The sequence below is a fragment of the Notechis scutatus genome, chromosome 2 (genome assembly GCF_049901735.1).
Source record: "Notechis scutatus isolate UNSWTSFEM ecotype Mainland chromosome 2, rNotScu1.2, whole genome shotgun sequence".
Classification (NCBI taxonomy): domain Eukaryota; kingdom Metazoa; phylum Chordata; class Lepidosauria; order Squamata; family Elapidae; genus Notechis; species Notechis scutatus.
The window spans coordinates 155,944,871-155,972,231 of record NC_142010.1 but is presented as its reverse complement, the minus strand read 5'-3'; the positions used below and the strand labels follow the sequence as shown (position 1 = coordinate 155,972,231).

Genomic DNA, 27,361 nt, shown 5'->3' with positions numbered 1-27,361 from the left:
GGCGCAGCGGCTCCCGGTTTTGCCTTTCCTTTCCCGAGGCAACGCGGAACTGGAGCCGCGCGGAGCCGCGCCGTTGGTAGCAACTCCTGACAGCCCCAGCTGGACACCTGAGTGGAGCCCGGGCGGTGCAAGCGGAGGCCGCTGAGCGGCAGGAAAAGGGAGCTGGGCAGCCACAGACCAGCCGTCTCTCCGTCTGATGGCCTCGGACGAATCTCTGCCTCCCAGCGCGCTTGGTCCTCCGCTTGCAGGCTTCCCCGGCCCCTTGCCGAGCGGGTTTTCCGCCCCAGCTCGGCAGGGCCCTCGCCTTCCCTTGCCTGGCCGGCCGGGCTCCTTGGGCAACCCGGCTGCCTCGTGCCGAGAAGCGCACTGCCAGGCGGGGGCCACGCGGTGCAGGGCAACACACCACCGCCCAGCCCTGGCGAGGAAAGCAGCAGGCGCTCCCCGGGCGGCGGCCTCGGCCCCGCCACCAGGGAAGCGGCTGCCCAGCTCTGGAGCTGATCCACACCTGACCGGCTGGAAAGGAAGGGTGTGTAGCGTTGGTGTTGTGTGTGCGATTTCTTGGCGCACGGCGCGGGGTCTCTTTTGGCCAGCCCCGATTTTTTTTTTCAGAGGGGAATATCATGCCTAAATTTGAGGAAGTGAATGAGTCATGAGTAGTACTACAGGTAGTCCTTGACTTAAGACCATAATTGAGCCCAACATTTCAGTTGCTAAGTAAGTTTTGCCCCATTTTTGCCACAGTTGTTAAATGAGTCACTGCAGCTATTAAGCAAATCATGTCATTAAGCAAATCTGGATTTCCCCATTGACTTTGCTTGTCAGAAGCCATATATGAAGGTAACAAATGGTGATCACATGATCCTGGGATGCTGCAAACATCATAAATACTTGCCAAGTGCCCAAATTTTGTTCATGTGACCATGTGGATGCTGCAACGAACCGTTCTGTGAAAAATGGTCATAACTCACTTTTTAGTGCTATTGTCACACTGAACAGTCTCTAAATAAAGGATTGTAAGTTCTGGATTATTACCAGTACAGGTTGCGCTCAGGTTATGATGGCTGTTGGGCCCAGGATTGTCCTCACTAAGTATGTGGTAATAAAGGTGACATCATGTGAGTGCATTGTTCAGCAATGGCAACCTAGAAAATCCCAAGTTGTAATCCCACGACACATGGATCATTAAGCAGGAAGTGAAAGGAGTCCCAGATGAGGGTTGGGTGAAGCTTGGTGCAGATTGTGCGCAAATTGGAGGGTGCTGCAGTGGGCTCTGAACACAGGGAAGCCAGGGAAAGAGGGTGTGGCATTCATGTGTAAGTGCAAATACCAAGGAAAGATGGTCTTGGGTGCGTTGGTGTGAGTGCAGGGAGGGCAGGGGAAGAGACCTTGAGATATGCATGTTTTAAGTCCAGGGGAGACTAGGAAAGGACAGTGCGAGTGAGTAAATACGAAGAAGAACACAACCTCACGGAATGAGGAAGGAATGGGATGAGGGGAGTTTTATCCAAGCAAGGATGGATGCTGCAAGTGTTTTGAATTTCATTCACATGATCACAGGGGGTGGGGAAAGCATTGCAACTTTGAGGACTGGTTGTAAGTCCCTTCAGTACCATCATAACTTTGGCCAGTTGCTGAACAAATGATTGTAAACTACATACTTGTAGAATCATTACCTGACAATTGCTTAGACAAAAATAAACAAAATGACATGCCACTCACAGTGAAAGGACCGAGTTCAAAATGCAGAAGTGTCATGAACATGAGAACAAGGAGTAACCGGCCGCCAAGTTGCATGTACTGCCGTGGTGAGATATTTTCCACAATAGGAACTCCAGCAAACATAGATTTCCCCTCAGAGCGAGATTCTGCAAGTAACAAAAGCAATCCACCCCCAAGAGCCAAATTCCTACAAAGGAGAAGGGGGACACGCACACCCAGTATCATTCTTCAGGCTAGAATGTCAAATGTCACAATTTGTATCAAAGTAATATCTGGCACCTAGACTTTCCCTAGAAACCTTTTATTACTTTCTAACCTTATAATGTTTACTGTAAATCATTTGATGGGCTTTTTTTTCCTATATAGCATATATCACAAGGTAAAATGTATAATTCTGTCCTAGACGGTTTAAAGGTTAAGGAGCCCCTGCAGATTTTATTCCACCAGTTGTTGCTGACTATAAGGGGGAGTGCTCACAGCTGTCTGAAATCCACTGAGCCAGTGCTGTCCGAAGACATTTCTGAGGTGGTGGCCAGCCTGATGTCACGTGACACAATGCTAGATAGTATTACTGCTAAGAATTCCATTCTGGGAATGGAAAGAAGAGCAAAGCTATCACATAATATAATATGTAAATATTTCTTGAAAGCTGGACAAGAAGATCGAGCTCTCTTTTTCTTTCTCCCTGAGTATTAGATGCCCATTCACTTTGAACTCTGCTGAAGCATTATGGGAATCTCCCATTTTCTAACTATAGAAATCCAAGGAGGGAAGAAATGCATTCTCTTCTGGCAACCACCAACTTAATTTAGCCAAGCAACGAGGAAACTTCTATAATGGATGCCTCTGATTAATCACTACAAATCCTTGGAAGGATGCTTATTGGGATCCTGATGTTTCTGGATTGCCCTGGCCATTTATTATGATGGCCCTGAGGACTATTGTGTCAAAGGTCTCTGGTTAGCAACTCTCCTGCCATCCTGGTTTACAACTGACTCAGACTGATTCACTTGGACCAGTCACTATAACAGAAAGCAGAACGGGGAAACATAACTTTTCACGGGTTTGGTCAATAATCTCCTTAATGTATTCAAGAGTTAAAGGTAAAAAAGTTCAGTTGTAGATGCTTTGGGCACTTTATTTCTCAGTGTTGACATTCTTTCAATAGACAAGGGCTCCTAGAAACAAATTTAATTCAAGAGTGCTAAATGAAGGATACTGAAACAGAATTTAGCTAGAGGAAATCTTTTGAAGAGCAAAAATCACAAGGCAGTTGGATCAAGTTCCACTCAGTTGCTGAGCTGTGTATCATTAAACTGCTATCTTGGGGCTAGACCAATCCAGCTCTCCCATTCATTTCAAAGTAATTTGTTTCTATCACGAGCCTGGCAACAAAGCTCTTCTCAGGCATAAATTTAAAAACACAAACTTTTTAACATTAATTAAAATTAGCACCATTGCTTTATATGAATACATGGATGGAGAATCTTTGCCAAAATATCTAGCCTTGGGAAGACAGAATATACAGTGCCTTAGGGCTTCACTTACCTCATTAGGAACTTGAGGTCCCATAAAATACTGTAGGCAATTGTCTGAAAAACAAACAGATGTTGGGAGATAGTAACTATGTGGGCACCAATTACCATTTTGGCTGAAGAGCCATTAACAATTATTGCAGGATTTCATGCATTCGCTTTTGGAATAGGAACCATTTCTCCTTGTCAAAGTACCACTGTGCATGTTAACTGGACACATTCATACAACGTATCTGATTTAGGCTTGGTTCTTTCATCTTTGGCTGGGGTCTCAGTCATCTTTGGAATGGCTAGTAAGCTGGCATCCCTCTATTTTTTCTAAATGATCAGAAGCACAGTAGCTCAATCAAAAGCAGTTGGGAGAGCTACTCTGCAAATAATCCCTTAGCAATGGGAGGCAACTGAGTGGGAGATTTCCAATTTGAGCCATCTTGCAGAGAAGTGATAACTAAGCATGGCTTAATTCCTCCATCAAGGTTTGAATAGTAGAACCTGGGTTCCCAAACTGCTGGTGCACCACCTTCACCATTATACTACATTTCTGTCTTTTTTAGAAAATATTTTTTAAAATATATTAATGATTAAAGTGTTGAAATACAAAGGGTATTAAATAATCAAATTAAATGCAAAGAAAGCAGAAAAAAGAAAAAAAGATGACAGAAAAATAGTGCTTAAATTAAAAAATAAATCATAGTGAGAAAGAAAAAGTGGATTGCATCTTTTCCTTCTCCTTCCTTTTTGTTGAATTTGTTTAGATATTTGAACTTTATATATAAATCAAGCACTAATCACTTTTTTAGTTTCTGTTTAAATCCTAAAAAAAAAGGTATTCCAGACATTTAAGTCTGCCTTGCTCTGTAATGCATCTGTAAACATATACTGTGGATATATAATGGCAATTTTGCCATTGCAGTGTATTCTCCAATATTAGTATACCAGTCAGAGGTGGGCTGCACATAATTTAATAACCGGTTTGCCTAGTGCAGAACCGAAAATGTGAGTGTGCACCTGGAAGCCACGGTGAGTAGAGCGGATGAGGTGCAACGATCAGCTGGGCTGCATGGGCGGGGCAAGCGAGCCAGAGTGTGAGATATATAAGACGGGACAGCACCGGGGTGGCTGGGCCCAGCCGGTGGTCAGAACTACCTGTACGGGCAAACCGGTCCGAACTGCAGCAGCCCACCACTGATCCCAATCCAATATCATAGCCAAGATATCTATTTTCCAATATTGTGGTAGGCTTATTCTTGCTGTGGTCAAAATGTATCTTGCTAAATAATTTTTATTTATGTTTTTTAGGATTATGCCTAGTAGAAACACCAGTTTTTACTATTTTTTCATGCATTTCTTTCCAATAATTTGTGAGATTTTTTGCATGACTATCTCGTTATAAAATGATCTCTTGTATTTTGGCATTTCCAACATTTCTGGATTTTTGCTTTATCTATCTACCACTGGCAATGTTATAGACCACCTATAGAACATTTTATACCAATTTTTCCTTAAATTGTAGCTTGGAATAAATTTTAATAAATTTTCCATAGCTCTTCCTATTGGTCCATTGTAATTATTTCTCTCAAATTTTGCATCCATTTTATGATAGTTTTTAATTTGTTCTCTTTGTCATATTTCAGCAACAATTTATAAATACATCCAAGTATATGATATTGGTCTTATATAAGCATTCAGTTTTCGGTTAACAGAATTTGAAATGTTTGAAATGCTTTTCTGGGAAATTTAAAACTAGACTAGAGACTATAGCGCGAAAAACATAGTATATGAGAACTTCAAAAAGGTTATACTAATAATCTGCTAATAATAAGGAGCCTGATGGTGTCCTAAAGCTAATGGGATTTATTCAATCCTGTTAAATTTTCATGGGACGAAGAACAACGAAGCATAGGAGATAGTATGCATCATTCTAATGGTATGTGTAGATCAAATATGTAAGAACAAAATGCTCTGTTCACAAAAGCAGCTGCAGGTGGTACCATCTTCAAGACCCTGCTTTTTCCAGCTACTGCTATTGTACAAGAGAGCACTTCTGTTTTTATCTTACATATGGACTTTGTTGTGAATCAATAAAAGTGAATAACCTAAATGCAAATTAGGGGTTGAAAACCTGCACACTTGATTGGTCCTTATACAACAACTTGGGATTGGGCCAGAACCAGTCCCTGATTGGCCACTTTTGGGACTGTTCTTATTGGTTAGTAGTTTGAACTTGTTGCACATTTTCATTGGTTAATAGGGCAGCAGCTAACCCTATAAAAGGGTTACTGCTGCCCATAGCATTGCTCTGTTATGTTCTATCACTTTATTAAAGAGTTGAAGTCACTGGTCAGATGTCTGGTCTCCGTTATTCTCCATACTTAACACTGGCGACGAGGATGGGATCCGGAGACCGAAGAGCTGACTAACCTACAGAGCAATTAACAGAGCACGTGGTCGAACACGCACCATCAACGGCAACATGGCCAGCGGTGCCGCACCACCCGCTCCATTCAACCCAGAAACCGAAGACTGGGAGGCCTACATGGATCGGTTCCAGATGTTTCTGGAAACCAACAATTTGAAAGATGCGACAACCGGCAAAAAAAGAGCTATCTTTCTAACTCATTGTGGACCAACCGTGTTTAAAATGGCAAAGTCGCTGCCAAGCCAGCAGAGGTAAAAGAAATGGACTGGGACGCCCTCGAGCCGTTACTACGGGCTCACTACGCGCCCACCGTGCCAACCCTAGTAAGAAGACACGAATATTACCAGAGGGACCAACGGAAGGGCAAAAGCCTTGCCAATTACATCGCGGACCTCCGGAACCTAGGAGGCCTCTGCGGGTTCGCAGACTTAGAAGAAGCCCTCCGGGACCGCCTGGTTCTGGGCCTAGAAGACGGCGCTATCCAGAGCAAAATTATGGCTAAGGGGGACATCAGCCTCACCGATGCCCTTAAAGAAGCCTCGGCAGCGGAGGCGACAAAGAAGTCGGCAGCCCAAATGCGCCGCACCAACGCACCGCTACGTAAACTCGCCACTGATACCTCGCCTCGCCAGAGAGACACCGGTATCAACTCACCACGAAGACCTAGAGTCCCCGCCCGACAGCGATGAGGAAGAGGTCAACTGACTTCGAACGGAGAGAGACCAGTCCACACAACACTCATTTCGACCGCAGCGGGCTGTGGAGCAAATCACCCACGATCCGGCTGCAAATTCCTCGACGCACTTTGCCGCCATTGCGGGAGACGCGGTCACATCGCAAAGGTTTGCAGAAGCAAACAGAACTCCAAACCCCGACAGGCCGAATTTCAGTCTTCCGGATTCTTCGGCACACACCGAGAAAAATTGAACCACTCCTACAGAAACAAGCCGTCCACCACTTCCACCAGGCGTGAAGAAACCAGGCGGGAAGAGACCCACCAAACAATCACCATAGGCCACGCTACATCCCTTGATGCCGGGAAAATCCGAGTAAAAGTCGCCATCGAAAACAAACCTTGCGTGATGGAGGTAGACTCGGGATCTTCCCTCTCAATGGTGTCGTGGAAAACGCTCCAACAGCTTATTCCAACGATTCGCGCCAAGACCTTAACCCTCAAAGGGTTATACTCAAAGACTATCAGGGCAACCGAATTCGCCGCCGGGTCCCGCAGATTCCAGGTCTCATTCAAGGACCGCACCGTCGCACTACCACTGACTGTCGTGGATCGAGATAGGCCTGGGGTCTTCTAGGCCTTCAGTGGTTCAGGCCGCTCAGAATCACTGTAGCCGGAGTCCACAAGGCCGAAAGCGCCGATTGGGAAGAAGCACTCGTGCAAGAATTCCAAGACGTTGACGGACTGAGCAAGTATAAGGGGACCCCAATCTTCGTTTAACTTGAACCCCTGAAATAGCACCCATCCGCCTTTAAGCCGTTGCGTCGGGTGCCATTCGCCTTAAAGCCTAAAATCGACGAACAACTCAATAAGCTGATAGCGCAGGCGTACTGGAACCCACCCGACCACGCCCGTTGGGAAACCCCGATAGTGACGCCTATCAACCTGATGGGTCCCTAAGAATTTGTGGAGACTACCGGGCCACATTAAACCACGCACTGCAGCAAAGTGCTTATCCAGTACCGGTGGTGCAACTTCTCCATTCCTGGGTGGCGGAAAGTTTTCACAACCAGATCTAGCCCAGGCGTATCAACAATTGCCTGTAGACCCAACCACAGCCGAGGCGCAAACGATCGTAACACATAGGGGCGCATTTAAATGCAACCGCTCCAATTGGGTAAGCGTCGCCCTGGAATCTTCCAGAGTTTAATGGAAAGGTTGTTACAAGGGATAAAAGGCGTTGTCCCATATTTCGACGATGTACTCATCGCCGCACCTAACAAAGACATCCTAGAAAAACGACTCAGAGAGGTTTTACGAAGATTCCAAAATGCAGGCCTCAGAGTAAAAAAAGATAAATGCCAATTATGTACCGAAAAGTAGAATTTTGGGATACCTCCTGGACAGCCAAGGAATTCATCCCACCGAAGACAAATTACGAGCAATTAAAAGGCACCCACTCCAAGGAACAAGGCAGACCTACAGGCGTTCCTTGGACTTATCAATTTCTATAATGTGTTTTTACCCCACAAAGCAACAGTAGCTGAACCATTGCATAGACTATTAGACAAAAAGCAACGTGGGTTTGGGGACAACGGGAACAACATGCTTTCCAACAAGTAAAGAAATTGCTAACTTCTGATTCAGTACTTATGCAGTACAACGAGACTCTGCCACTCACTATCACGTGTGATGCATCACCTTTGGGGTTGGGGCAATTCTGGCCCACGTGTTACCAAACGGAGCGGAGGCCCCCATCGCGCTTTTTTTCGCGAACCTTAGCTAAAGCTGAACGAAATTATAGTCAGCTGGACAAAGAAGCTTTAGCTATTGTTGCTGCAGTTAAAGATTTCACGAATATGTTTATGGCCGGCGTTTACAATAATCACTTATCATAAACCGCTACTGGGGATCATTGCGGGTAATAAACCAACCCTGTATATATTGTCCCCCAGAATGACCCATTGGTCTGAATTCCTGGCGGCCTACAACTACACCTTGCAACACCGCCCGGGAAATCGATTCTCCACGCCGATGCATTGAGTAGAACACCGCTCCCAGACGCTGTTGTGGATCCAGCCCCAACCCTCTCAACACTACAGATTGAAGCTCTACAGGCACCACCCTTGACGGCTAGAGACATTGCTTTTGAAACGAAACGTGACCCAGTTCTGCAACACATACTACGCTGGGTTGAGGCGGCAAATGGCGGCAGAACGAGGTACAATTGAAAAGACCCTTCACAAAAGGTTGGCACACACGGGCCGCCCAGCCGCGGGGGGTGCGGAACTACGGGACACACCCCCAGCCGGGGCGGCACAGGAAGCGCGGTGCCGCAGCAAAGCAAAGGCCAACCCCACGAACCGGGACAACCCTGGAGCCACACCGCGAAACGGCCTGCCTATCTGAGAATCAGCCCTCACGCCCAGGGGAGGGGTGTTGAACAAAAAGGAACCTAAAGCAAGGTGAAACCTGCAGTTGGTCTTATACAACACTTGGACAGACCGTCCCTGATTGGCCACTTTTGGGACTGTTCTTATTGGGTGTTTGACTTTTGCACTTTTCAGTGCAAAAAGCCACCTAACCCTAAAAGGACTGCTGCCCATAGACCTTAGTCACACTTTAAAGGTTGAAGTACTGTCGAGTCTGTGCAGACTTAGCATGCAAACACTGTATCCCATGCTCTCCTTTGCAATCAGTGGCCTCTTATTTTCCACAGCTTAGAAATCTTTTTGTTCTCTTCTCTTTGAGTAGTGTACTCCTGAGAAGAGGATTAGCCAAGTTATCTCCAGTTCTTAGCAGCATAGTGTTTTGCACAATATTTCTGACACTATTATTTTTCACTATAATAAATCTGTGATGAAAGTAGAACAACTCAGAATCATGTGGTAACAATTACAAGAATCATGAAAAAACATTATGTATACACTTTCCCCCCCAAAATACGCAGAAGCTGTAGAAAAAAACTATCAATTGATTGTTTAATATGTATTAGCCAAAGTTAGTTGGTAACTTTCTTTAAGTTTCTAGTAATAATTATACAGATAGCTGTAATATTATAGATTTTCACGATACTTATAGAAGTCTGTATGAGTCCTGTATATATTAAACTCTAATGTGATTATGGAATAATAGACTAAATCCTGTTAATGAATTGCAGGATACATTCTGGCTGTGGGATTTGGATATTATTCTGTGTAATTTTCAACTTACCTGCAGAAAAATAATTCCAAATAGGCCAAAGCATGCATAAGGGACAAACTTTCTTGCTAGGACAAGTACACACCCAGCTAAAAGAGAAAAAAGAGTAACAGGTAACTCATGTTCCATGAAATTAAAATATAGAAACTTATTTCTCTCATGGTTCTTTCCAATATTTAGCTTTAAATAGCTTTATTAATAATTTTTGTTTTCAAAAATCTACAAATAATTTATCTTTTCACATTGATTTTGTTTCATATTGACTGTGAACCATCTACAGGTAGTCCTCAACTTACAACACTATTGGGACAACTTCCATTGCTAAGGGATGCCATGGTTTAGTGATTTGCACCTGATTTTACAAGCATTTTTACTGTGGTTGTTAAGTGAATCACATGGTTGCCAGGACATTGCAACCATCATAAATACATGAAGGTTGCCAAGCACCAAATTTTGATCACATGACCAAGAGGAATGCCACAACAGTTTTAAGCCTGAGGACCAGTTGTAAGTCCCTTTTTTCAGCACCATCATAACTTCAAATGGTCATTAAACAGTTGTAAAACAAGAACTGCTTGTATTGCATGTAGTAAGTACACTCATATACAAACAAACTTAAGCTTATCAGGGGCCCTTCTGATCTAGAAAACTATATAATCAGTACTTAAGTACTAATCAGTCTGGCTCTGATTAGGACTTGGAAGGGGTGCATTGGAGAAGTTGGCTATTCTAGAAAACACATCTTAGAAGGCAAAGCCAAATCGCTCCTACAAGAGTATGGATCCAGAGCTATATTTGACTCAAGGAAATTTTGGCCTTTCTTACAATCATTTTTTTTTGCTAAAATTTCAAGAATGTGGAATGATTCTTAGATTATTAACCTTCAAACAAATCTGCATTTTTTTTAAACCTACTGTTCTTCCAAGAAACTCAGGGCAACTTAAGTTAATCCACCTTTCTGCAGTAAGCTTCACGCTGGAGCACTGATCTGAGTTCAATTAAAGACCTTTTGATATTTTGGAGTAAGGTTTAATTCACTTAGTGATACTAAGCGTGAACAATACAGAGATAGTTCTTAACAAACATTCATTCAATGACCACTAAAAGTTACAGTGGCTCTGAACAAATGGTAGTTATGTCCAGTCCTCAAGGTATGGCCATTGCAGTGCACCTGTGGTTACATGATCAAAATTTAGGCATTTGGTAGCACAGGATTGTTTCCATCTGTGTATCTCCTCCCTCATTTCTGCCTTTTTGCTTGCCCTCCATTCTCATGCCCCCAGTTAACCTTCATCATCTTGCTCCCTCTGCTGACTAACCACACCTGGCCTGGCCCCTTCATGAGGCAGCTACTAGCCTCACAAAGCCTTCTTCCCAGGTGGGTTTCCTCACAAGACCTTGGAAGGAAAGCATGGCTAGCAGCTGCCTTGTGAAGAGCCAAGTTGTGTGTGTCTCATCAGCACTGGGAGCAAGAAGAGTGATGGTCAGCTGGGGTGGTGGAGCACAAGGTGGTAGGGACCTGAGTACAAGATGGGCAAGGGTGGCTGCATCTTCATGCTACATTGGGTTGCAGTGGCTGTGATTTCTCACCACTGCATTGAGATGTGGTCGCTGCTCTGCTCTTCTGGGGCAGTTGGGGCTTCATGCTTTCCTGCTATGTGCAGAGTGAGCAAAGGGCCTGTTGGTATGCTTTGTCAATACTGGACTCATCTCCACACTTCAGCAAAGCACCACAGGCCAGTTCTCCAGAAACATTTCAACATGAACTGCAGAACTTGTGTCTCAAGCGATCCTTGGGAATCAGCCAGCAGTCTTTGAAAGCTGCTGTTCCTTTCTGAGGCTTTACAGGTGAAGGGAGGCAGTGAGACGCATTTGGTATGTGGAGCCCTGGCAGGCAGGCAGACATGGAAATAAATGTGTGGTAGATTGAGGCAGCAGATGGTTTAATAACTGCAACCGAGAATACTGGGATTTTCATCACTAAACAGTACCATCATGCAATGTTCAGTCTAAGTCTCACTTCACTTAGCAATGAAAATTCAATCCAATTAGGGTGGTTAAGCTAGGACTATCTGCATGCATAGTTACAAATTTTCTAGCTAGGACAAGCACAGACTAAGCTAAAATGGAAAAAAGTACCTTTGCTAACAGTAAAAGAAATGCACTAAGAAAAGAAAATAGAGGCAATTTACAGTGTCTCATTTCTTTCTCATGTCCAACACTATCCATCACTTTAATGTTTTTTGAACATTTTACATTAATTGTGTAAATATTCTATTACAGTAGAATACTGATTCATTTTAGCAAACTGGGTTTTTCTGAATGCAGCCTGAAGGCAGGGGGAGGGTAAATTTATTCCTCTAATTGTTATTCCCAGTACTATTTTTCCAACTCTTCTAGTTTCATCCTGTTGTCTCACAAATACAGACATGAAAATTCACTAGCAATAAGAGAGAACACTCTATAGTTTACATTGAAGAGAAATGTTCTTGGACACAAGCAAAATACATCCTAAAAAAAAATCAGAAAAACAATTCAAAGCTGGCCACAATTTCTGCATCAAATCTGTGGAGGATATCATCTCACTGTCAATGTTCTTCCTAACCCCTACAAAGAGGAAGTCTTACCTAGCTGTCCACACATATTGATTAATACAAAAAGTGTGGCTAAAAGTACACCACTTCCCCAAGATATGTTGATGTAGTCCCGCTGCTCATTCCACTGGAGCCACATCCTGATGCCATCTTCCAAAAATGTGCTGATTAGGCAGAGGTGAGCCAGATGAGGTAGTACATGCTTTGTCACACGCAGGAACTAGAAGAATAGGGGAGAGGGAATAGCATTAGAAAGCCATTAGAAGAGAAGTCAATTTTAACAATAAACTTGGTCATGGGATCTTTGGGTATTTGAGCATTAAAAAGCAGTTACACTTGCTTAATTTATAAATGCAGAAAATACAGTTTTACTCTTGATGCAAGGTCACTTAGTATTAAGATTAGAAAAAGGTCACAACACCTGAACTTTCAGACTGCTGAATGAATCAAACTAAAGCTAAACTACCAACTACTCTTTTTTTTTTCTATTTCACCAAAATAATTTTTGTCCCTTCAAATATATGTACTTAAAACAGTGATGGGATTCAAATTTTTTTACTACTGGTTCTGTGGGCGTGGCTTGGTGGGCATGGCAGGGGAAGGAGACTGTAAAATCTCCAGAGGTGGTATTTGCCGGTTCTCCGAACTACTCAAAATTTCCGCTACCGGTTCTCCAGAACTGGTCAGAACCTGCTGAATACCACCTCTGACTTAAAATGAGGTGATGTAACAGAGTACAAGTGAATAGAAGCAAGATCAAAATCTACTGATGGCATTTTGGCTCATTTTCACATAGCCAGCAAGATGATAATGATGATATTTCTTTATTAAATTTATAATCTACCTTGCTGCTAGAGATATTGGATAGTTAAAAATAGTTATAAATATTTAGAAAAAGAAACCAACACAAAACAAAAAGGAGCAAAGATTACAGAGATATCAAATTTGGATGGAAAGGAAAAAAAAAAGGAGATTCATCAGAAGCCTGAGTTAGGAGCCAGACCTTAAATATCAGTGGGGGTGATCAGTCAAATCTAGAAAGGGTGTGTGTGAATTCATTACAGAGTGCTGCTACAGAGAAAGCACACTCCCAGAGTACCAATAGATGGCATTGTTTAATTGAAGGAATCCAGAGCATTCCAACCTTGCCAGATTGGATCGGCCAGGCAGATACTGTGGGAGTAAGACCATCTCTCATCTCTATGGATTTTAATCTCCATCAAGTTTAATGATCACAACTAAAATTGCCAATTAAACAAACAATACTCTCTGGCTTATTTTTGCTATTTCTTTTTCATCCTGTTTCAGTATTTCTTTCCTACAAAATATGAGTACTAACCTACTGTCTATATTTAGAGTTCAATGCAATTCTGCATACTGGTATATAGTACTGAATTAGTATCCCCAAAGTGTAGTAACTCAGATAGAGATTTGTAATTATATATGCAGATTAGGTTAGTATATAGGACACAAGATGCAACATATACTCTAATACTGAGTATTATATTATTCTTAGATGCAGTTGATAGACATGTATATCCAATACAAAAAGCATGTAGGTTCTGGAAGCTTGACCTTTGGAACTGATGGCTCTCTAATTAACAATTAGATTACTTAAGTCTTAATTTTCTTTTCATTGTTTTCTAAGTCCAGTGTTTTCCAATTAGCTGCTTCCAATTACTGATTAACATGGTTGTCTTTGTTCTATCAAGGATCCCAAATGTTCTTCAATAATTATCCATAAAGGGAATATATATGAATATATAAAGGGAATATAATTTTAATAGTAATATAAATATCTTTGTGCATGGTATTTACCATCTGCTTTGGTGAGCAGAAATTATGAAGGATATTTATACTTTAATTCCTTACGCTAATTAATGAACCATTTGTCCTACTTTAGGAAGTCTTTCTTTTCTCAAAAAATAATATATTTAGCTGTGCCTTCAAATCAGACAATTTTGTTTTAATCTAGCTGTACTTCTGACTCAAAATAAATTGCTTATTTTGACATTTGTTATCCCGCAAATTCAGACTATGTGGACAAAAGAACCAGCATTTACAAATATCTGAATATACAGCATTGAGCTAGGAAATAATCAGATTTCAAAGAGGTTGCTCTACTTGATATTGCTTTATTTAAAAATCTGTTTCCCTAAAAATCAATTATCTACTTTAAACAGGGACCTGCAGTCTGATCAAAGGACTGAATATATTCACTTATCTGTGATTTATCTAAAACCGGTTATGTAACTTGTGGGCTCCTGTCCAGAATCCAAAGAGCAACTATTTTTGCTCAGTTCTTAGCCAGCAATACTATATTGCTGGTAACATACTTATTCATTGATATGTCTTATTATTGAGTTTCCAAGATTTTCAGCTGGCTAGAAACTAATCTTTATAGTAAGCAAAGGAAACGCCAACATTTATCACTATAATAAAGGCTGAATTCACATAATAGATACAAGAATGCATGTGGGTTTCCATCTGAAATCATACAATTCCTGTACTGATGCCTTTGAATTTCTTTTTTAAATCCAAAGTTTCAAAGTTGGATCATCCATAATTACTTTAAAAGAAGAAGATGAAAAAGTAGAGTTTATATTTTTGGACCACTGAGAATTGCTCTTTTTAACATGTTCATCTATCTCCATGTTTTTATTCAGCGTCAGATTTATATGGATGTCTCCATACACACCTATTTTGACTGCTTGTATAATATTTGTGAAATTTTACAAGGGAATAAGAAATGGGCTCACTCTGGCCAACACTGAGTGGGCATACAGATACAACTTTTTGCATTTGCTATTTTAAGGCAGAGATGGGAAATCTGCAGCTCCAGAGCCATATAAAGTCCTTAACTTTTGAACAAACCATGACTGTTCAAAACCTTCTTGAAATGGAAAATTATAACCTAATATCTATAATAGGCAGATTATATTAGTTAGAAACATATATTTCCCCCTCACTATTGTGATGTGGTTTCACTTTGTTGCAGCCATGAAACTCCTAAAATAATAAATGTTGTTACTTCATTCTGTACAGGTAGTCCTTAATTTACAATCGTTTGTTTAGTGACCATTCAAATGGCGCTGAAAAAAGTGACTTATGACCAGTTTTCACACTTATGACCATGGCAACGTCCTCATGGTGATATGATCAAAATTCAGGTGCTTCATAACTGGCATATATTTATGACAGTTGCACTGTTGGGGGGTGGTCATGTGATCACCAGTTGTAACCTTCCCAGCTGGCTTCTGACAAGCAAAGTCAGTGAGGGAAGCCAGATTCACTTAACAACTGCAATGATTCACTTAACAACTGTGGCAAAAAAAGATCATAAAATGGGGCACAACTCAGTTAACAACTATCTTGGTTAGCAATGAAAATTTTGGGCTCCATTGTGGTTGTAAGTGGAGGACTAACAAGCTTTCTCTAAGAATAATTGTTAGGAATTCTGGTCCTACTTATCCTCTCCCAGCCTACATTTTTATTCAGATTGCTTGAAAGTTTGCACTTGATAGCAATATATCAGTAATAGTATGACAATGACATTTAGTTGGACGAACTGATTTGAAACATATTTTGATTAAATGACTTGTATTTGAAATTATTTTTAACCGAATTTGGGTGGTAAATGCAATTTAAGATACAGCATTTCTGCTTTTTGTTATATAGCCTTTATTACAATCTTAAACCTGCTGTTCTCTCATGTTTTGAACAAAATGGACCTCATTATTACTTATGCAGAACTAATACAAATATAATTGAACAATAATTGAAAGTCATAATTCAAAGGGGAAGATTAATAGTAGCTGTAACTCGTCCTCCTAAAGTAACTTCATAAGTTACATTAAATATGGAAGGAAATGTAAGTCATGTTGCCGTTTTCTTGTTGAGTAACTTACCTTATTAGAGAAAATTGATATGTATCTGTTTTGGGCTTTTTTTTACATGACATTTAAACTAACATTCCAGTTAGATAAAATTAAATATGTAAATTAACATTACTAGGCTTCTCAGATATGAAATTGTCATATTTAGAGCCAGTTTATTGTGATGCTTAAGGTGCTGGCCTAGAAACCAGGAGACGGTGAGTTCTAGGCATGAGCCTGTTGAGTATTGTGGGCCCTAGGATTGTTATGGAAAAAATAGAAGGCAGGTATGTTCCACATCTTGAATTGACCAAAATATATGTAATAATAACAGAACTAAGACCCATTAGCATCCATTATTTAGGAAAAATATTAATCTATGCATCAGTCAATTCAGACACAGAATGGAGCATCAGTATGGATCGTGGGCACTTAGATCAAAGGTGGTCTTCAATTTACAACCATACCTGAGCCCAGAATTACGGTCATAAGTCAGGCCGATCATTAAGCAGGTCGTCATGTGTCCAGCCCAATTTCATTTTTTTAGATGGTCATTAAGTAAATCATCACGGTTAAGTGACACCATGGTCATTAAGAACCCACTGTCTGCAATGGGAAATCAGAAGTAAACCAGTTTCTGGTAAAAAACAACAACCATAAATTTTGGTTGTGTGATCACGAAATGCAGCAAACAGCTGTATGGTAGATGCAGGCCAGTTGCCAAGTACCCAAAGTGTAATCAGGTGACCATGGGAGGGGGGGGTCTTCAAATCTGGATTGTAGGTACTTTTTTGAGTCTGTTGTAACTTTGGATGGTCACTAAGCAACTGGCCATATCTTGTACTGTGCCCATATACTAGTCTTGCATTAATATTGTGTATGCTTATTTTTTTAAGGAAGGCCTATATTGTATGTTTTAAAATAACAGAAAACTTGTAATTGTTCATATTCAAGATGTGCTGATTGCCAGAGGACTCCAAGGCAGGACACAGCATGCTTTGTTCATGCTGCTGAGTAAATGCATCTATCTTCCAAGCTAAATTCACCCCAAAGATTAAGAGTACAACTCTTCCACTGTGGAAATACCTTATGTGCATTTTTATAAAGATATTGGGGCGTTGGTCCTTACCTGATACGCCCCTTCTAGCGAGCCGCGAGGAGCATCCAGACTGTGGGATGTGCTTCTGAGTCCTCTTCTTTCAGGCTGAGCTTTAGACGAGGAACGCTCCGCCCCTCCCACGTGGCATCGCGCAGCGTCTCCCCAGTTTTTTGCGATAACGAGAAGAGAAGTTATTAATCCTATCTAATCAACTATTGGCTCCTTGGCTGAAAACAGGAGTCCCCACCAGACGGAGATGCTAGGGTGGGGCTGGATGCTCCTAGCGGCTCGCCTAGAAGGGGCGTATCAGGTAAGGACCAACGCCCCATTCTCCCTCGAGCCGCTCGGAGCATCCAGACTGTGGGACATACCAAAGCTTGGCTGTCCTATGGGTGGGACTCCGTCTGGCCCGAGGCCCCTCCGGATCATTGACAACCCTCTGTAAGACCCGCCGGCCAAAGGAGGCCTCAGCTGAGGCATACGTATCGATCTTGTAATGCCTGATAAACGGGGACGGAGAGGCCCAGGTGGCTGCCCTACAAATGTCAGCAATGGGGGCTTGTGTGGCCCAGGCCGCGAGTGGCTGCACTCCTGGTGGAATGGGCAGTTATTCCACCGGGTGCCGGCAGAGAATGGGAAAGGTAACACCTGGCGATGGTCGCCCTGATCCAGCGGCTGATAGTGGAAGGAGAAACCTTGAGCCCTAGTGTCTTGGGTTGAAAGGACAGGAAAAGAGATTCCGACCTTCGTAAGGACTGAGTGCGCTTAATATATATACGCAAGGCCCGTCTAACATCTAGGGTGTGCCAAAGAACCTCCCTGTTCCCGGAGGGTCTAGGGCAAAAATTTGGTAGAACCAGTTCCTGAGATCTATGGAAGGGCGAGTTAACTTTGGGTAGGAAAGTGGGGTCAGGCCGCAGGACGACCCGGTCTGCATGGAACACACATAGATCGCTCCTGACTGACAGAGCTGCTAATTCCGACACTCGGACGAGCAGAAGTGATGGCTACTAGAAAAACTACCTTAAAGGTGAGGAACTGAAGAGATGACTCCCTCAAAGGCTCAAACGGAGAACGTGTAAGAGAAACTAGGACCTTGTTGAGGTCCCATGTGGGAAACCTGTGAACAGTGGGAGGGCACAGGTTGGTGGCACCCCTAAGGAAGGATCTAACCCGGGGGTGATGGGAAAGGGAGCCGTAGTTATCACAGGAGACCACTGTTGAGAGGGCAGAGACTTGTCGTCTCAGGGTGTTAGGTGCAAGCCCCTTGCGAAGGCCTTCCTGAAGAAATTCCAGAATCTGAGCCACGGAGGGAGAGAGAGGATCAACCTGGGACCCACTACACCACTTGCAGAACCCCTTCCAAGTGGCATCATAAATTCGTGTAGTGGAGGGTCGCCTGGCGGCCAAAATAGTGTCGATGACATGGCTTGATAGGTTCTCGCTAGTCAGACGGATCCGCTCAACTTCCAGACGGCTAACTGTAGCCATTGAGGCTCCGGATGTAGAAGGGGCCCTGAGAGAGGGAGACCCTGTCCGGGGATCCGCCATGGGGCGCTACCGATAGGTTGCGGAGGTCCGCAAACCACGGTCGCCTGGGCCAATAGGGAGCCACCAGGAGAAGGACTGCCCTCTCCTGAATGAGTTTCTGAATGACTCTGGGCACTAGCGGGAGCGGAGGGAAGGCATATAGGAGCCCTGGGGGCCATGGGCAGCGCAGAGCATTGTGGTTCTCCCCCCGTGAGACGGATACCGGGAGAAAAACCGTGGAAGTTGTGTGTTGGATGGGGAAGCGAACAGATCCACCACTGGAAGGCCGAATATCCTGGACGCTTCCTCGAACAGGATGGATGAAGTCGCCATTCTGCTTGGTCCACCGTGGCCCTGCTCAGCCAGTCCGCCTGGGTATTGTCTATCCCGGAGATGTGTTCGGCTTTTAGTGATAGGAGGTTGGCCTCTGCCCAGCGGCAAAGGCGCCGGCTTCCCTCATCAGTTGAATTGACTGGGTGCCCCTTGCCTGTTGATATGGGCCTTGGCCGTGACGTTGTCTGTGAGAACGAGAACATGGCGACTGCGGATCTGGGGGAAGCAGCGCAGAGCCAGATGGACGGCATGGAGCTCTAGCCAGTTGATGCTCCATCTTTGTTCGGTCGGCGACCATTTGCCTTGCGCCGAGAGTGAGTTGAGATGAGCGCCCAACCGGATAGACTTGCGTCGGTAGTGACGGTGAGTCTTTGAGGCTCCGCAAAGAGGTGGCCTCTGTTGATGGCGGGATTGGTCCACCAGAGAAGAGACGTGAGGACCTTTGGAGGGACCTTGACTCTGATCTTCGAGTTGCTTCTTCCGGATCTTTGGAACGGGAGCAGGAACCACTGGAGGGGCCTGCTGTGTAAGCGGGCCCAGGGAATAATAGAGATGCATGACACCATTTTTCCCAACAATCTAGAGAGGTCAAGCAAGGCCACCCTCCTAGAACGTCTAATTTGTTTGACCAGGGTTTGAATGCTAAGAAACCTCTCTGGGGAGAGAAAACTCTCTCTGAGACCGAATCAATTATGGCACCCAGGTGGTTGATTCGGGTGGAAGGGTAAGTTGGCTCTTTTGCCAATTGACTAGAAACCCGTGTGCCCGTAGGGCGGAAAGGGTGACCCTGGTATCCCTGACTGCCTGGGACTTGGACGGGGACAGGATAAGGATATCGTCCAAGTAGCAGTGGAGGCGGACAGGAATGCTCCTGAGGTGGGCCGCCAGGGCCGCCAGGACCTTGGTGAAGGTCCTGGGGGCGAGGCCAGCCCAAAGGTAGGGCCACGTATTGATAGTGAAGGCCATTATAACAGAACCTAAGGAATTTGTGATGAGAGGGCCTGATAGGAATATGAAGGTATGCCTCAGAGAGATCTATGGAGGACAGCCAGTCTCCCCGCCTGGTGCCTAGGAGAATGGATTGCAAGGTGTGCATTTTGAATTTGCGCTGGATAAGGTGACGGTTGAGCCGTTTCAGGTCTAGGATGGCTCTCCAGCCCCAGAATGTTTGGGCACGACAAAGAGATGGGAGTAAAATCCCTTTCCTCTCTGAGCCGGAGGGACAGGTTGAATGGCCTGAATATCAAGCAGGTGATGGATGGCTGCCTCCATTAATGCACGTTTGGTGGGATCCCCTGAGGAGGGGATGGGAAGAAACGATCAGGGGAGTGGATTTGAACTCGAGGGTGAGACCAAACCTTATTGTGTCTCTAACCCATGCATCGGAAGTGGATTTGTCCCATTGGGCGGCGAAGTGGCGGAGGCGGCCACCAATGGGGAGGGAGAAGGAGGCTCTACCTTCTGCGGTAGGGCCTTCCTCCCGTACCCGAAAGGGTCTCTTATAACCACCCCTCGCCTGGTCCTGTCGCCTGAGTCCATGCGATCCTGGGATCGGAAGGAAGGGGGTCGGGGAATCTGGGCGGGAAGGGGTTGGTAGAAAGGGTGGGGAAAGCTCCTCCGAAAGGGCTGAGAGCCCCTGGTCTCCGATCTTCGAAGAAGGAAGGCAAGTACTTCCTCTTGCTGCGACCCTCGACCAGCAGGGGGTTCGAGGGCCGGGCCAAACAGTTTGTCTCCTGTAATAGGGGCAGTGGCCAGCTTGACCTTATTCTTTACGTCCGCCTGCCAGTGTTTGAGCCATAGCAGGCGACGAGCCGTGACGTGGGGACGTGATGGCCCTGGAAGAGAATTTCACCGACTGGTAAGTGGCGTCAGCCGAGAACTCGGCTGCAGCCACTAGCTTCGCAATGTCCTGGTGCGCCTCAGGTTGGAAGCAGGGACGTGTTCCCTGAGCTGACGTAGCCAGCGGATAGAGGACCTAGTGAAAAAGAGGCAGCGGTAGCTGACTTAATGGCCCAGGCGTCGGATAGGTGGGCCCTGCGCAGGGCCAGCTCCACCCGCTTATCCTCAGGTTTCAAGGCCTCTAGGGCCTCACTAGGTGTAGAGGAGGAAGCTAGACCCACAATAGGGTCATCGACCTCTGGAATGTTCAGGAGGCTGGACAGTGCCGAATCGAGATTAAAGAACCTCTTGTCTTGGCTAGAGGGTGTGGGAGGGGTCCCTGTGGAGGATAGTTGCTTCGCTACCAGATCTACGAATATGGGGGAAGGGATGACCTCAGCTTCAACCACTGGTTGGGTGAAAATGGAATCTTCTGGGCCCTCTGGGATGGGGGGAGGTCAGCAGGGGCCTGGGAAAGAAGGCCCGAGACATTCTTGGCCTTAAGAAGGAGGGACTTGAACATGTGTGGTTTGAAGAGCCCCCAAAGGAGGGTTGGTCAGTCGAAGTGCCCTCGTCCTCGGACATCTCCCCTCCATGATGTCAGTCTCTAAGGGAGGTTCACTGTAGCGGAGGATCCCATCTGGGAATCCTCCTCCTCGAAATCCCTAAAGTCCCCTTCCTCCTCAACCTGGGCCCCAACCGGAGGAGGGCTGTCCCTCTGAGAGAGTACCTGAGCAACCGGGGGACCGGTTGTGGAAGGGATCTGATAGATAAGGAGTCGTGCTCGGAGACTCGAGGAGAGAAGCCTGATCTGGACATGTGCTGTAGTTCCTCTATAACACTCTGGCGGATGGCTGATTCCATCCAAGCCCTGATGTGAGGTGGCACCTCAGATGTAGAAGGTTCGTCCTGGCGCAGACCAGCAGCCGTGGGTGTAAAAGTGGCTTCGGGTGTCAGACTCATCGTAGGACCGGGGGTCGGGAGACCCTGGGGCGAACTGCGCCTAGGTAGGGAAGAAAGGCCTGGGGGAGAGGTTGAATAGAGGTAGGGGGTGGAGGAGGAGGTAGAGACGGTTCAGAGCGGGACTCCCTTGAACGCCTGTCGAACTCTTTTCTAACGCCTTGTGGCGCCTTAAGGCGTCACGTTGAGAGGCCTTGGAAGGTTCCTTGTCCTTTCTAGAGCCCTTAGGTTCCTTGTCCTGCTTGCGCAAATAGTGGGACTTTGCCTTGGCCTTCAATGAAGGACGTTTAGAGGAATTGTCGTCTGCCATATTGAACAATAGAGATTAATAAGGGCGGTTGGCTCGCCCAGATCAGGCCTGGATAAGGCCGGGTGAGGATGAGGCTGGCCCGCTCCCCTTTGGAATTTTACTTGTACAGAGATAACAGAAATATAATATATATATATTTAGCTATGTAATCCTGTTTTGTTCCTTTCTGTAGTGCTTTTTATATTCTTTATATCAGCTGAATATACAGGTACTCCGATATATCCAATATCTTAAGAGAAAAATTGCTGTACCAAAAAAATTATTTCTTTTTTTGTTATTATTCCTTTTGTATTTGGATCAAATATAAATTCTATTATAGTTATTTCCTTGGATGTATATCTCTCAGTGCCGAATCAGTCGAATAACGCCTGAGGCCTAGAGTTGAATAGGAGGCCTCTGGCAGCCAGCCTCCAGACAACAGAAGAAAAAACCGGAGGGGGAGGCTGCAACTTCGCCCCGAAAAGGGCTGCGGGAGGCCAACAAGCACTAACCAAGACTAGCCAGGCAGTTCAATGGGCAGCTAGAAGGCTTTAACCCTAGGCCTGGAGATTTAATTCACCGCAGCTGAATATTAAATAAAAAGAAACTTTCAGCGCCCGGCCACGAGGTGGAGCCAAAATGGCGTCCGCGAGCTGAACTGCCTGGGCGCCTTCGGGACGGAAAGAAAAGGAAGGCTTGGCCGGTCAGCTCGGCGCTCCTAAAGCCTTAGGGGTGATAGCCCTCCCGGTTGGCGTTTAGGGTGGGGGGAATCCAGCGGAGGAGCGCGTGCCACAGGCAACGCGCAGGCAGCGACACGATCTGATAAGGGTGGGGGGCGTCGCGCTGAAGGCGCTGCGAGCCCGCAACTCGCCCTGAGGACAGGGAAGAAATTTCCCTTGAGTCCTGACCCTTTGCGCAGGAGGAGGAAGGAAGCAAACCTTATTAGGACGGAGGATTCAATGAAACAGCCAAGGAGCTCTTTGAAACGCAGCCTGATTCTTCGAGGCTGAGCAAAAGACTGGGGAGACGCTGCGCGATGCCACGTGGGAGGGGCGGAGCGTTTCCTCGTCTAAAGCTCAGCCTGAAAGAAGAGGACTCAGAAGCACATCCCACAGTCTGGATGCTCCGGCGGCTCGAGGAGAATTTAATGATATCTTAATACACACACACACAAACAAAGAGTAGATTGACATATCTAATTTAAAGCAGATTTATATAAACATTAGTATCACATTCTTTAATTGCAAATTCATCTGGAAGAAGAGAAACCACCTTACATGGCTCCATATTTATAATCATTGATGTAAATAAACGTCCCAGTCTATGCTTACATATGCAATTTACTTTCCCATGCCCACTGTAATTAAAGCATGGAAAAACACAGTGGGTGCTTGCTAACTAGCACAGACTGTAAATTAGATTTGTGAAATAACTACAATTGTGGTATATAGAATTACTTCTGCACGGATGAGTTTAGTATTGCCTAAATGCAGAAAGAAGATATGGATAAATGATCCTGATGCAGCTTGAACTCAATCTGGTGACAGCAGCTCCTTTGATACACTCATAACATATACATCTATGCACATTGTGCACATTTAAGTCAGTGTTATTCCTGGTGATTACTTAGACTAGTTCTTGCAGTTGGTAAGCTTTTGGAAGTGGTTTGCTATTGCCTTCTTCCCAGGGCTGAGAATATGTGACAGGCCTAAAGTCACTCAGCTGGCTTTGTGCCCAAGGCAAGACTAGAATTCAGTCTCCTAGTATCGAGCCTGATGTCATAGCCACTACACCAAAATGGCTCTCACTCATATTATGAAGGCCATGAAAAATGATAAAAGTCAGAATGAACAATATAAGGATATATTGCTTTAACTTAAGATGCTCCGTAGTTCTTAAGTGTCACAGGACCAGTTTTCTACTCCTGAGCACAAGACTGCAACTCTTTGACAGTATCAATTAGTTTCACCACTGAATTTCATCATTTGAAACAAAATGCCTAAATAAGGCATTGAGTGCATGGCTTGCAAAATCTCAGCATCTCTCTCAAAAGAGGGAAAATGCATAGACTAGACCACAAGACCTGACAAGGAGTCACCATAACAGCTGGCTAGCAGAGCTGGATGAAGTGCAAGCCAGGAAGTCTCACCTCTGTTGTGCATTTAGCTTTAGGAAGGCAGCATTTTTTTCAAGTCTCCTTTGCACCATATGGTATCAATGTTCTGACTGACGCTGCAGTTGTAAGACAGCCAAGATAATGTGCCTAACACACTTTGAAATCTACTGATTTTGGAATAATTTTATTTTTCCTTAAAAGATTTGTGTGGCTACTCACCTTAAATACAACTCACAATAAAACCCAATAACTACAAAATCATAAACCATAAAATCAAACAAAACCCCAATGCCTCAGTCACCCCCTTGAGGTGCCCCACAATCAGCTGAAGGTACTCTCATTCAATCCCAGGGCCTGGGTAAAAAGCCAGGTCTTGATGGCTTCTGGGAAGGCTAAAATGGTGGGACCCCATGGAGGGAGGCTGATGTGTAAGGTAAGGACTACAGAAAAGGCAGGCTTCTGAGGTCCTGCTATATGGCAAGGTTTCAGGGAAGTTCCAGTCCTGCCTTAGCCATGAAAGTCAGCTGGGTGACTCTGGGTCAGCCGTCGCAGCCCAACCCACTTCACAAGTAGTTGTTGTGGTCCAAACAGTAGGAGGAATGTGTGTTTATCGATTTGGGTTACTTGAAAAATTAATAAAGGCGGGATACAAATAATTAAAGTAAACGCATGGGCATTTGCCCTCAAGAGAGTAAATAACCGAGCGTGCTCTGTAGGGCTTTAAAGGCGAGAACCAGCTCCTTAAAATTACACCCGGGAGGAAGCTGGGACTCGGTGGAGCCCGCGCGCGGACCAGCATGGAGTGGGACTCGATCCTGACCGGGTGAACTTGTCAGCCTTTCTGATAAGTGACCCAGAAGCTCCACACCTACGTCTGCCTCACTGAGACATTACGACCGGTGGACTCCAGGAAGGCAGGGGGAGACGGATAAGAGGCGACGGGGGCTTCCTCCTCCCGAAAGAAGGGCAGGAGGCTTAAAAAAGGAAGGAGCTCTCCATGAGGGATTGGCGCTTCAATGGCCAAGATCGCGCCTCGTCTCATACGAGAGGCAGCCAGTGATGTTAGCTTACGCACAGAAAGCGTCGGCACCGCTTCCATCCCGCTGCCGGCAAGCATGGGCGCACCGCGGCCCGTCACTTTCGAGACGGGCAAGAAGCATGGGGAGTGTCAGCGAAATGGGCGTGATACACCAGCACTCCCTCCGAGGAAAGATGGTACGGCTCCCTTCACTGGCTCATTCGCAGAAGGAGGATATCAGGCCAGACCATTCAAACTCAGGAGGGGGAGGTTCTCACCTGATCGGCAACATCTTCGGCGGCCCCCATTAAATCGCCGTTAGGCGCCATTGTGGGAAAGGCGCGACCCGAGTACCCACGCGGGCTCAATCACTTTTGGTCTCTTCGCTGAAGGGCTCTGCGAGAAAGTGGGAGGGGACAGCGCGCAACCAATCACATCCAGGACCTGTTTGTGCCCGCCCCTCCGGGCCACGTGGATTGAGCCTCCGTTACCTCCGATACAAGACTGGGTTGGTTATTGCCCTACAAGATAGATATAGGGAAAGTGCAGAGTAACAGTGCGTCGCATAGACTTCCGAAAACCAAATCTGTCCGTGAAGTCCCGAGCTAGAATTGAGCGGGATTCCCATCTTCAATCCTATCCGTTTTCAAATCAGTGCAAAGTGCGAAGGCGTTTTTCTCACAGATATGGTAGTAGAGCAACGTTCCTCGGATATGGAGGGAAATCGTGCCCTCGCGCCACTCTGACTCATTTTTATCGATCCCCGTGCCCGTTGCCATGGCAACATTGCAAAATGGGTGCTTCGGCCTGTTCTCAGAAAGGAGAGTATTTCTCAAGAGCCAGTAAAGCCAAAGTAATGGACGAGTAGAGTAATGCCACGTGTACAGCTCCCATAAATCGCGGAGGAGAGGGCAAACGTTAGTACGTTTAGTGACATATACATTTAATACTTTTGATGTTGTATTCTTAGGAATACATTTCCTAGGTAATACACCATATTCATATGCTACATTAAAAGCATATCCTAAGGGTGTCTCGACAATCTGCGCATGCCTCCCACTTGGTGGGAGTAAGCAGTCTATTTGTCTGCAGAGTAGTTTCAGATTCTGAATTGCACAGAATGAAGACGCTTAAGGTACAATTAGGCACTGATTGCATCTGGGACATAATGCCACCAGTGTGCCCAAACTGATTATTTCTCCATGGTGTAGGGTATGGAAACAAGTCTGTTTTCTCTATTTTACTAAAAAATGCTATGTGAAAACTTTGATAGATCATATTAGATGATGCAAGTCAATATGAGGCCATCAACTGATGACTATAGTAAGGCATGTGGAAGATTATTATTTGGAATACCAGATGAGTAAATGGGAAAGGACAGAAGAGGAAAGGAAGGAAGAGGAATGGATCTTTGAGTCTGTGAAATGAGGGGCAAATGACATGGGTTTTGTAATTTGTTAATTAACATAGTTATTTTGTACACTGCTCAAAAAAATAAAGGGAACACTTAAACAACACAATGTAACTCCAAGTCAATCACACTTCTGTGAAATCAAACTGTCCACTTAAGTAGCAACACTGATTGACAATCAATTTCACATGCTGTTGTGCAAATGGAATAGACAACAGGTGGAAAGCAGAGGCACTTAGCAAGACATCCCCAATAAAGGAGTGGTTCTGCAGGTGGTGACCACAGACCACTTCTCAGTTCCTATGCTTTCTGGCTGATGGTTTGGTCACTTTTGAATGCTGGCGGTGCTTTCACTCTAGTGGTAGCATGAGACGGAGTCTACAACCCACACAAGTGGCTCAGGTAGTGCGGCTCATCCAGGATGGCACATCAATGCGAGTTGTGGCAAGAAGGTTTGCTGTGTCTGTCAGCGTAGTGCCCAGAGCATGGAGGCACTACCAGGAGACAGGCCAGTACATCGGGAGATGTGAAGGAGGCCGTAGGAGGGCAACAACCCAGCATCAGGACCGCTACCTCCGCCTTTGTGCAAGGAGGGACAGGAGGAGCACTGCCAGAACCCTGCAAAATGACCTCCAGCGGGCCACAAATGTGCATGTGGCTGCTCAAACAGTCAGAAACAGACTCCATGAGGGTGGTATGAGGCCCGATGTC

At 45.1% G+C, this 27,361-nt stretch overlaps 1 protein-coding gene across 1 annotated transcript in view; it reads right to left on the bottom strand.

The window, feature by feature from the left end:
* The window catches only part of LOC113421536 (surfeit locus protein 4-like), a 30,180-nt gene extending 4,453 nt beyond the window's left edge, over positions 1-25,727 (bottom strand). The window contains exons 1-5 of the mRNA XM_026681950.2: positions 25,518-25,727; positions 12,175-12,361; positions 9,560-9,636; positions 3,268-3,311; positions 1,720-1,906 (exon numbers count right to left, since the gene is read on the bottom strand). Of these exons, the coding sequence (XP_026537735.1) occupies positions 1,720-1,906; positions 3,268-3,311; positions 9,560-9,636; positions 12,175-12,361; positions 25,518-25,568 (546 nt within the window). The 5' untranslated portion in view covers positions 25,569-25,727. The remainder of the gene's footprint in view (positions 1-1,719; positions 1,907-3,267; positions 3,312-9,559; positions 9,637-12,174; positions 12,362-25,517) is intronic.
* Positions 25,728-27,361: the final 1,634 nt, after the last annotated feature.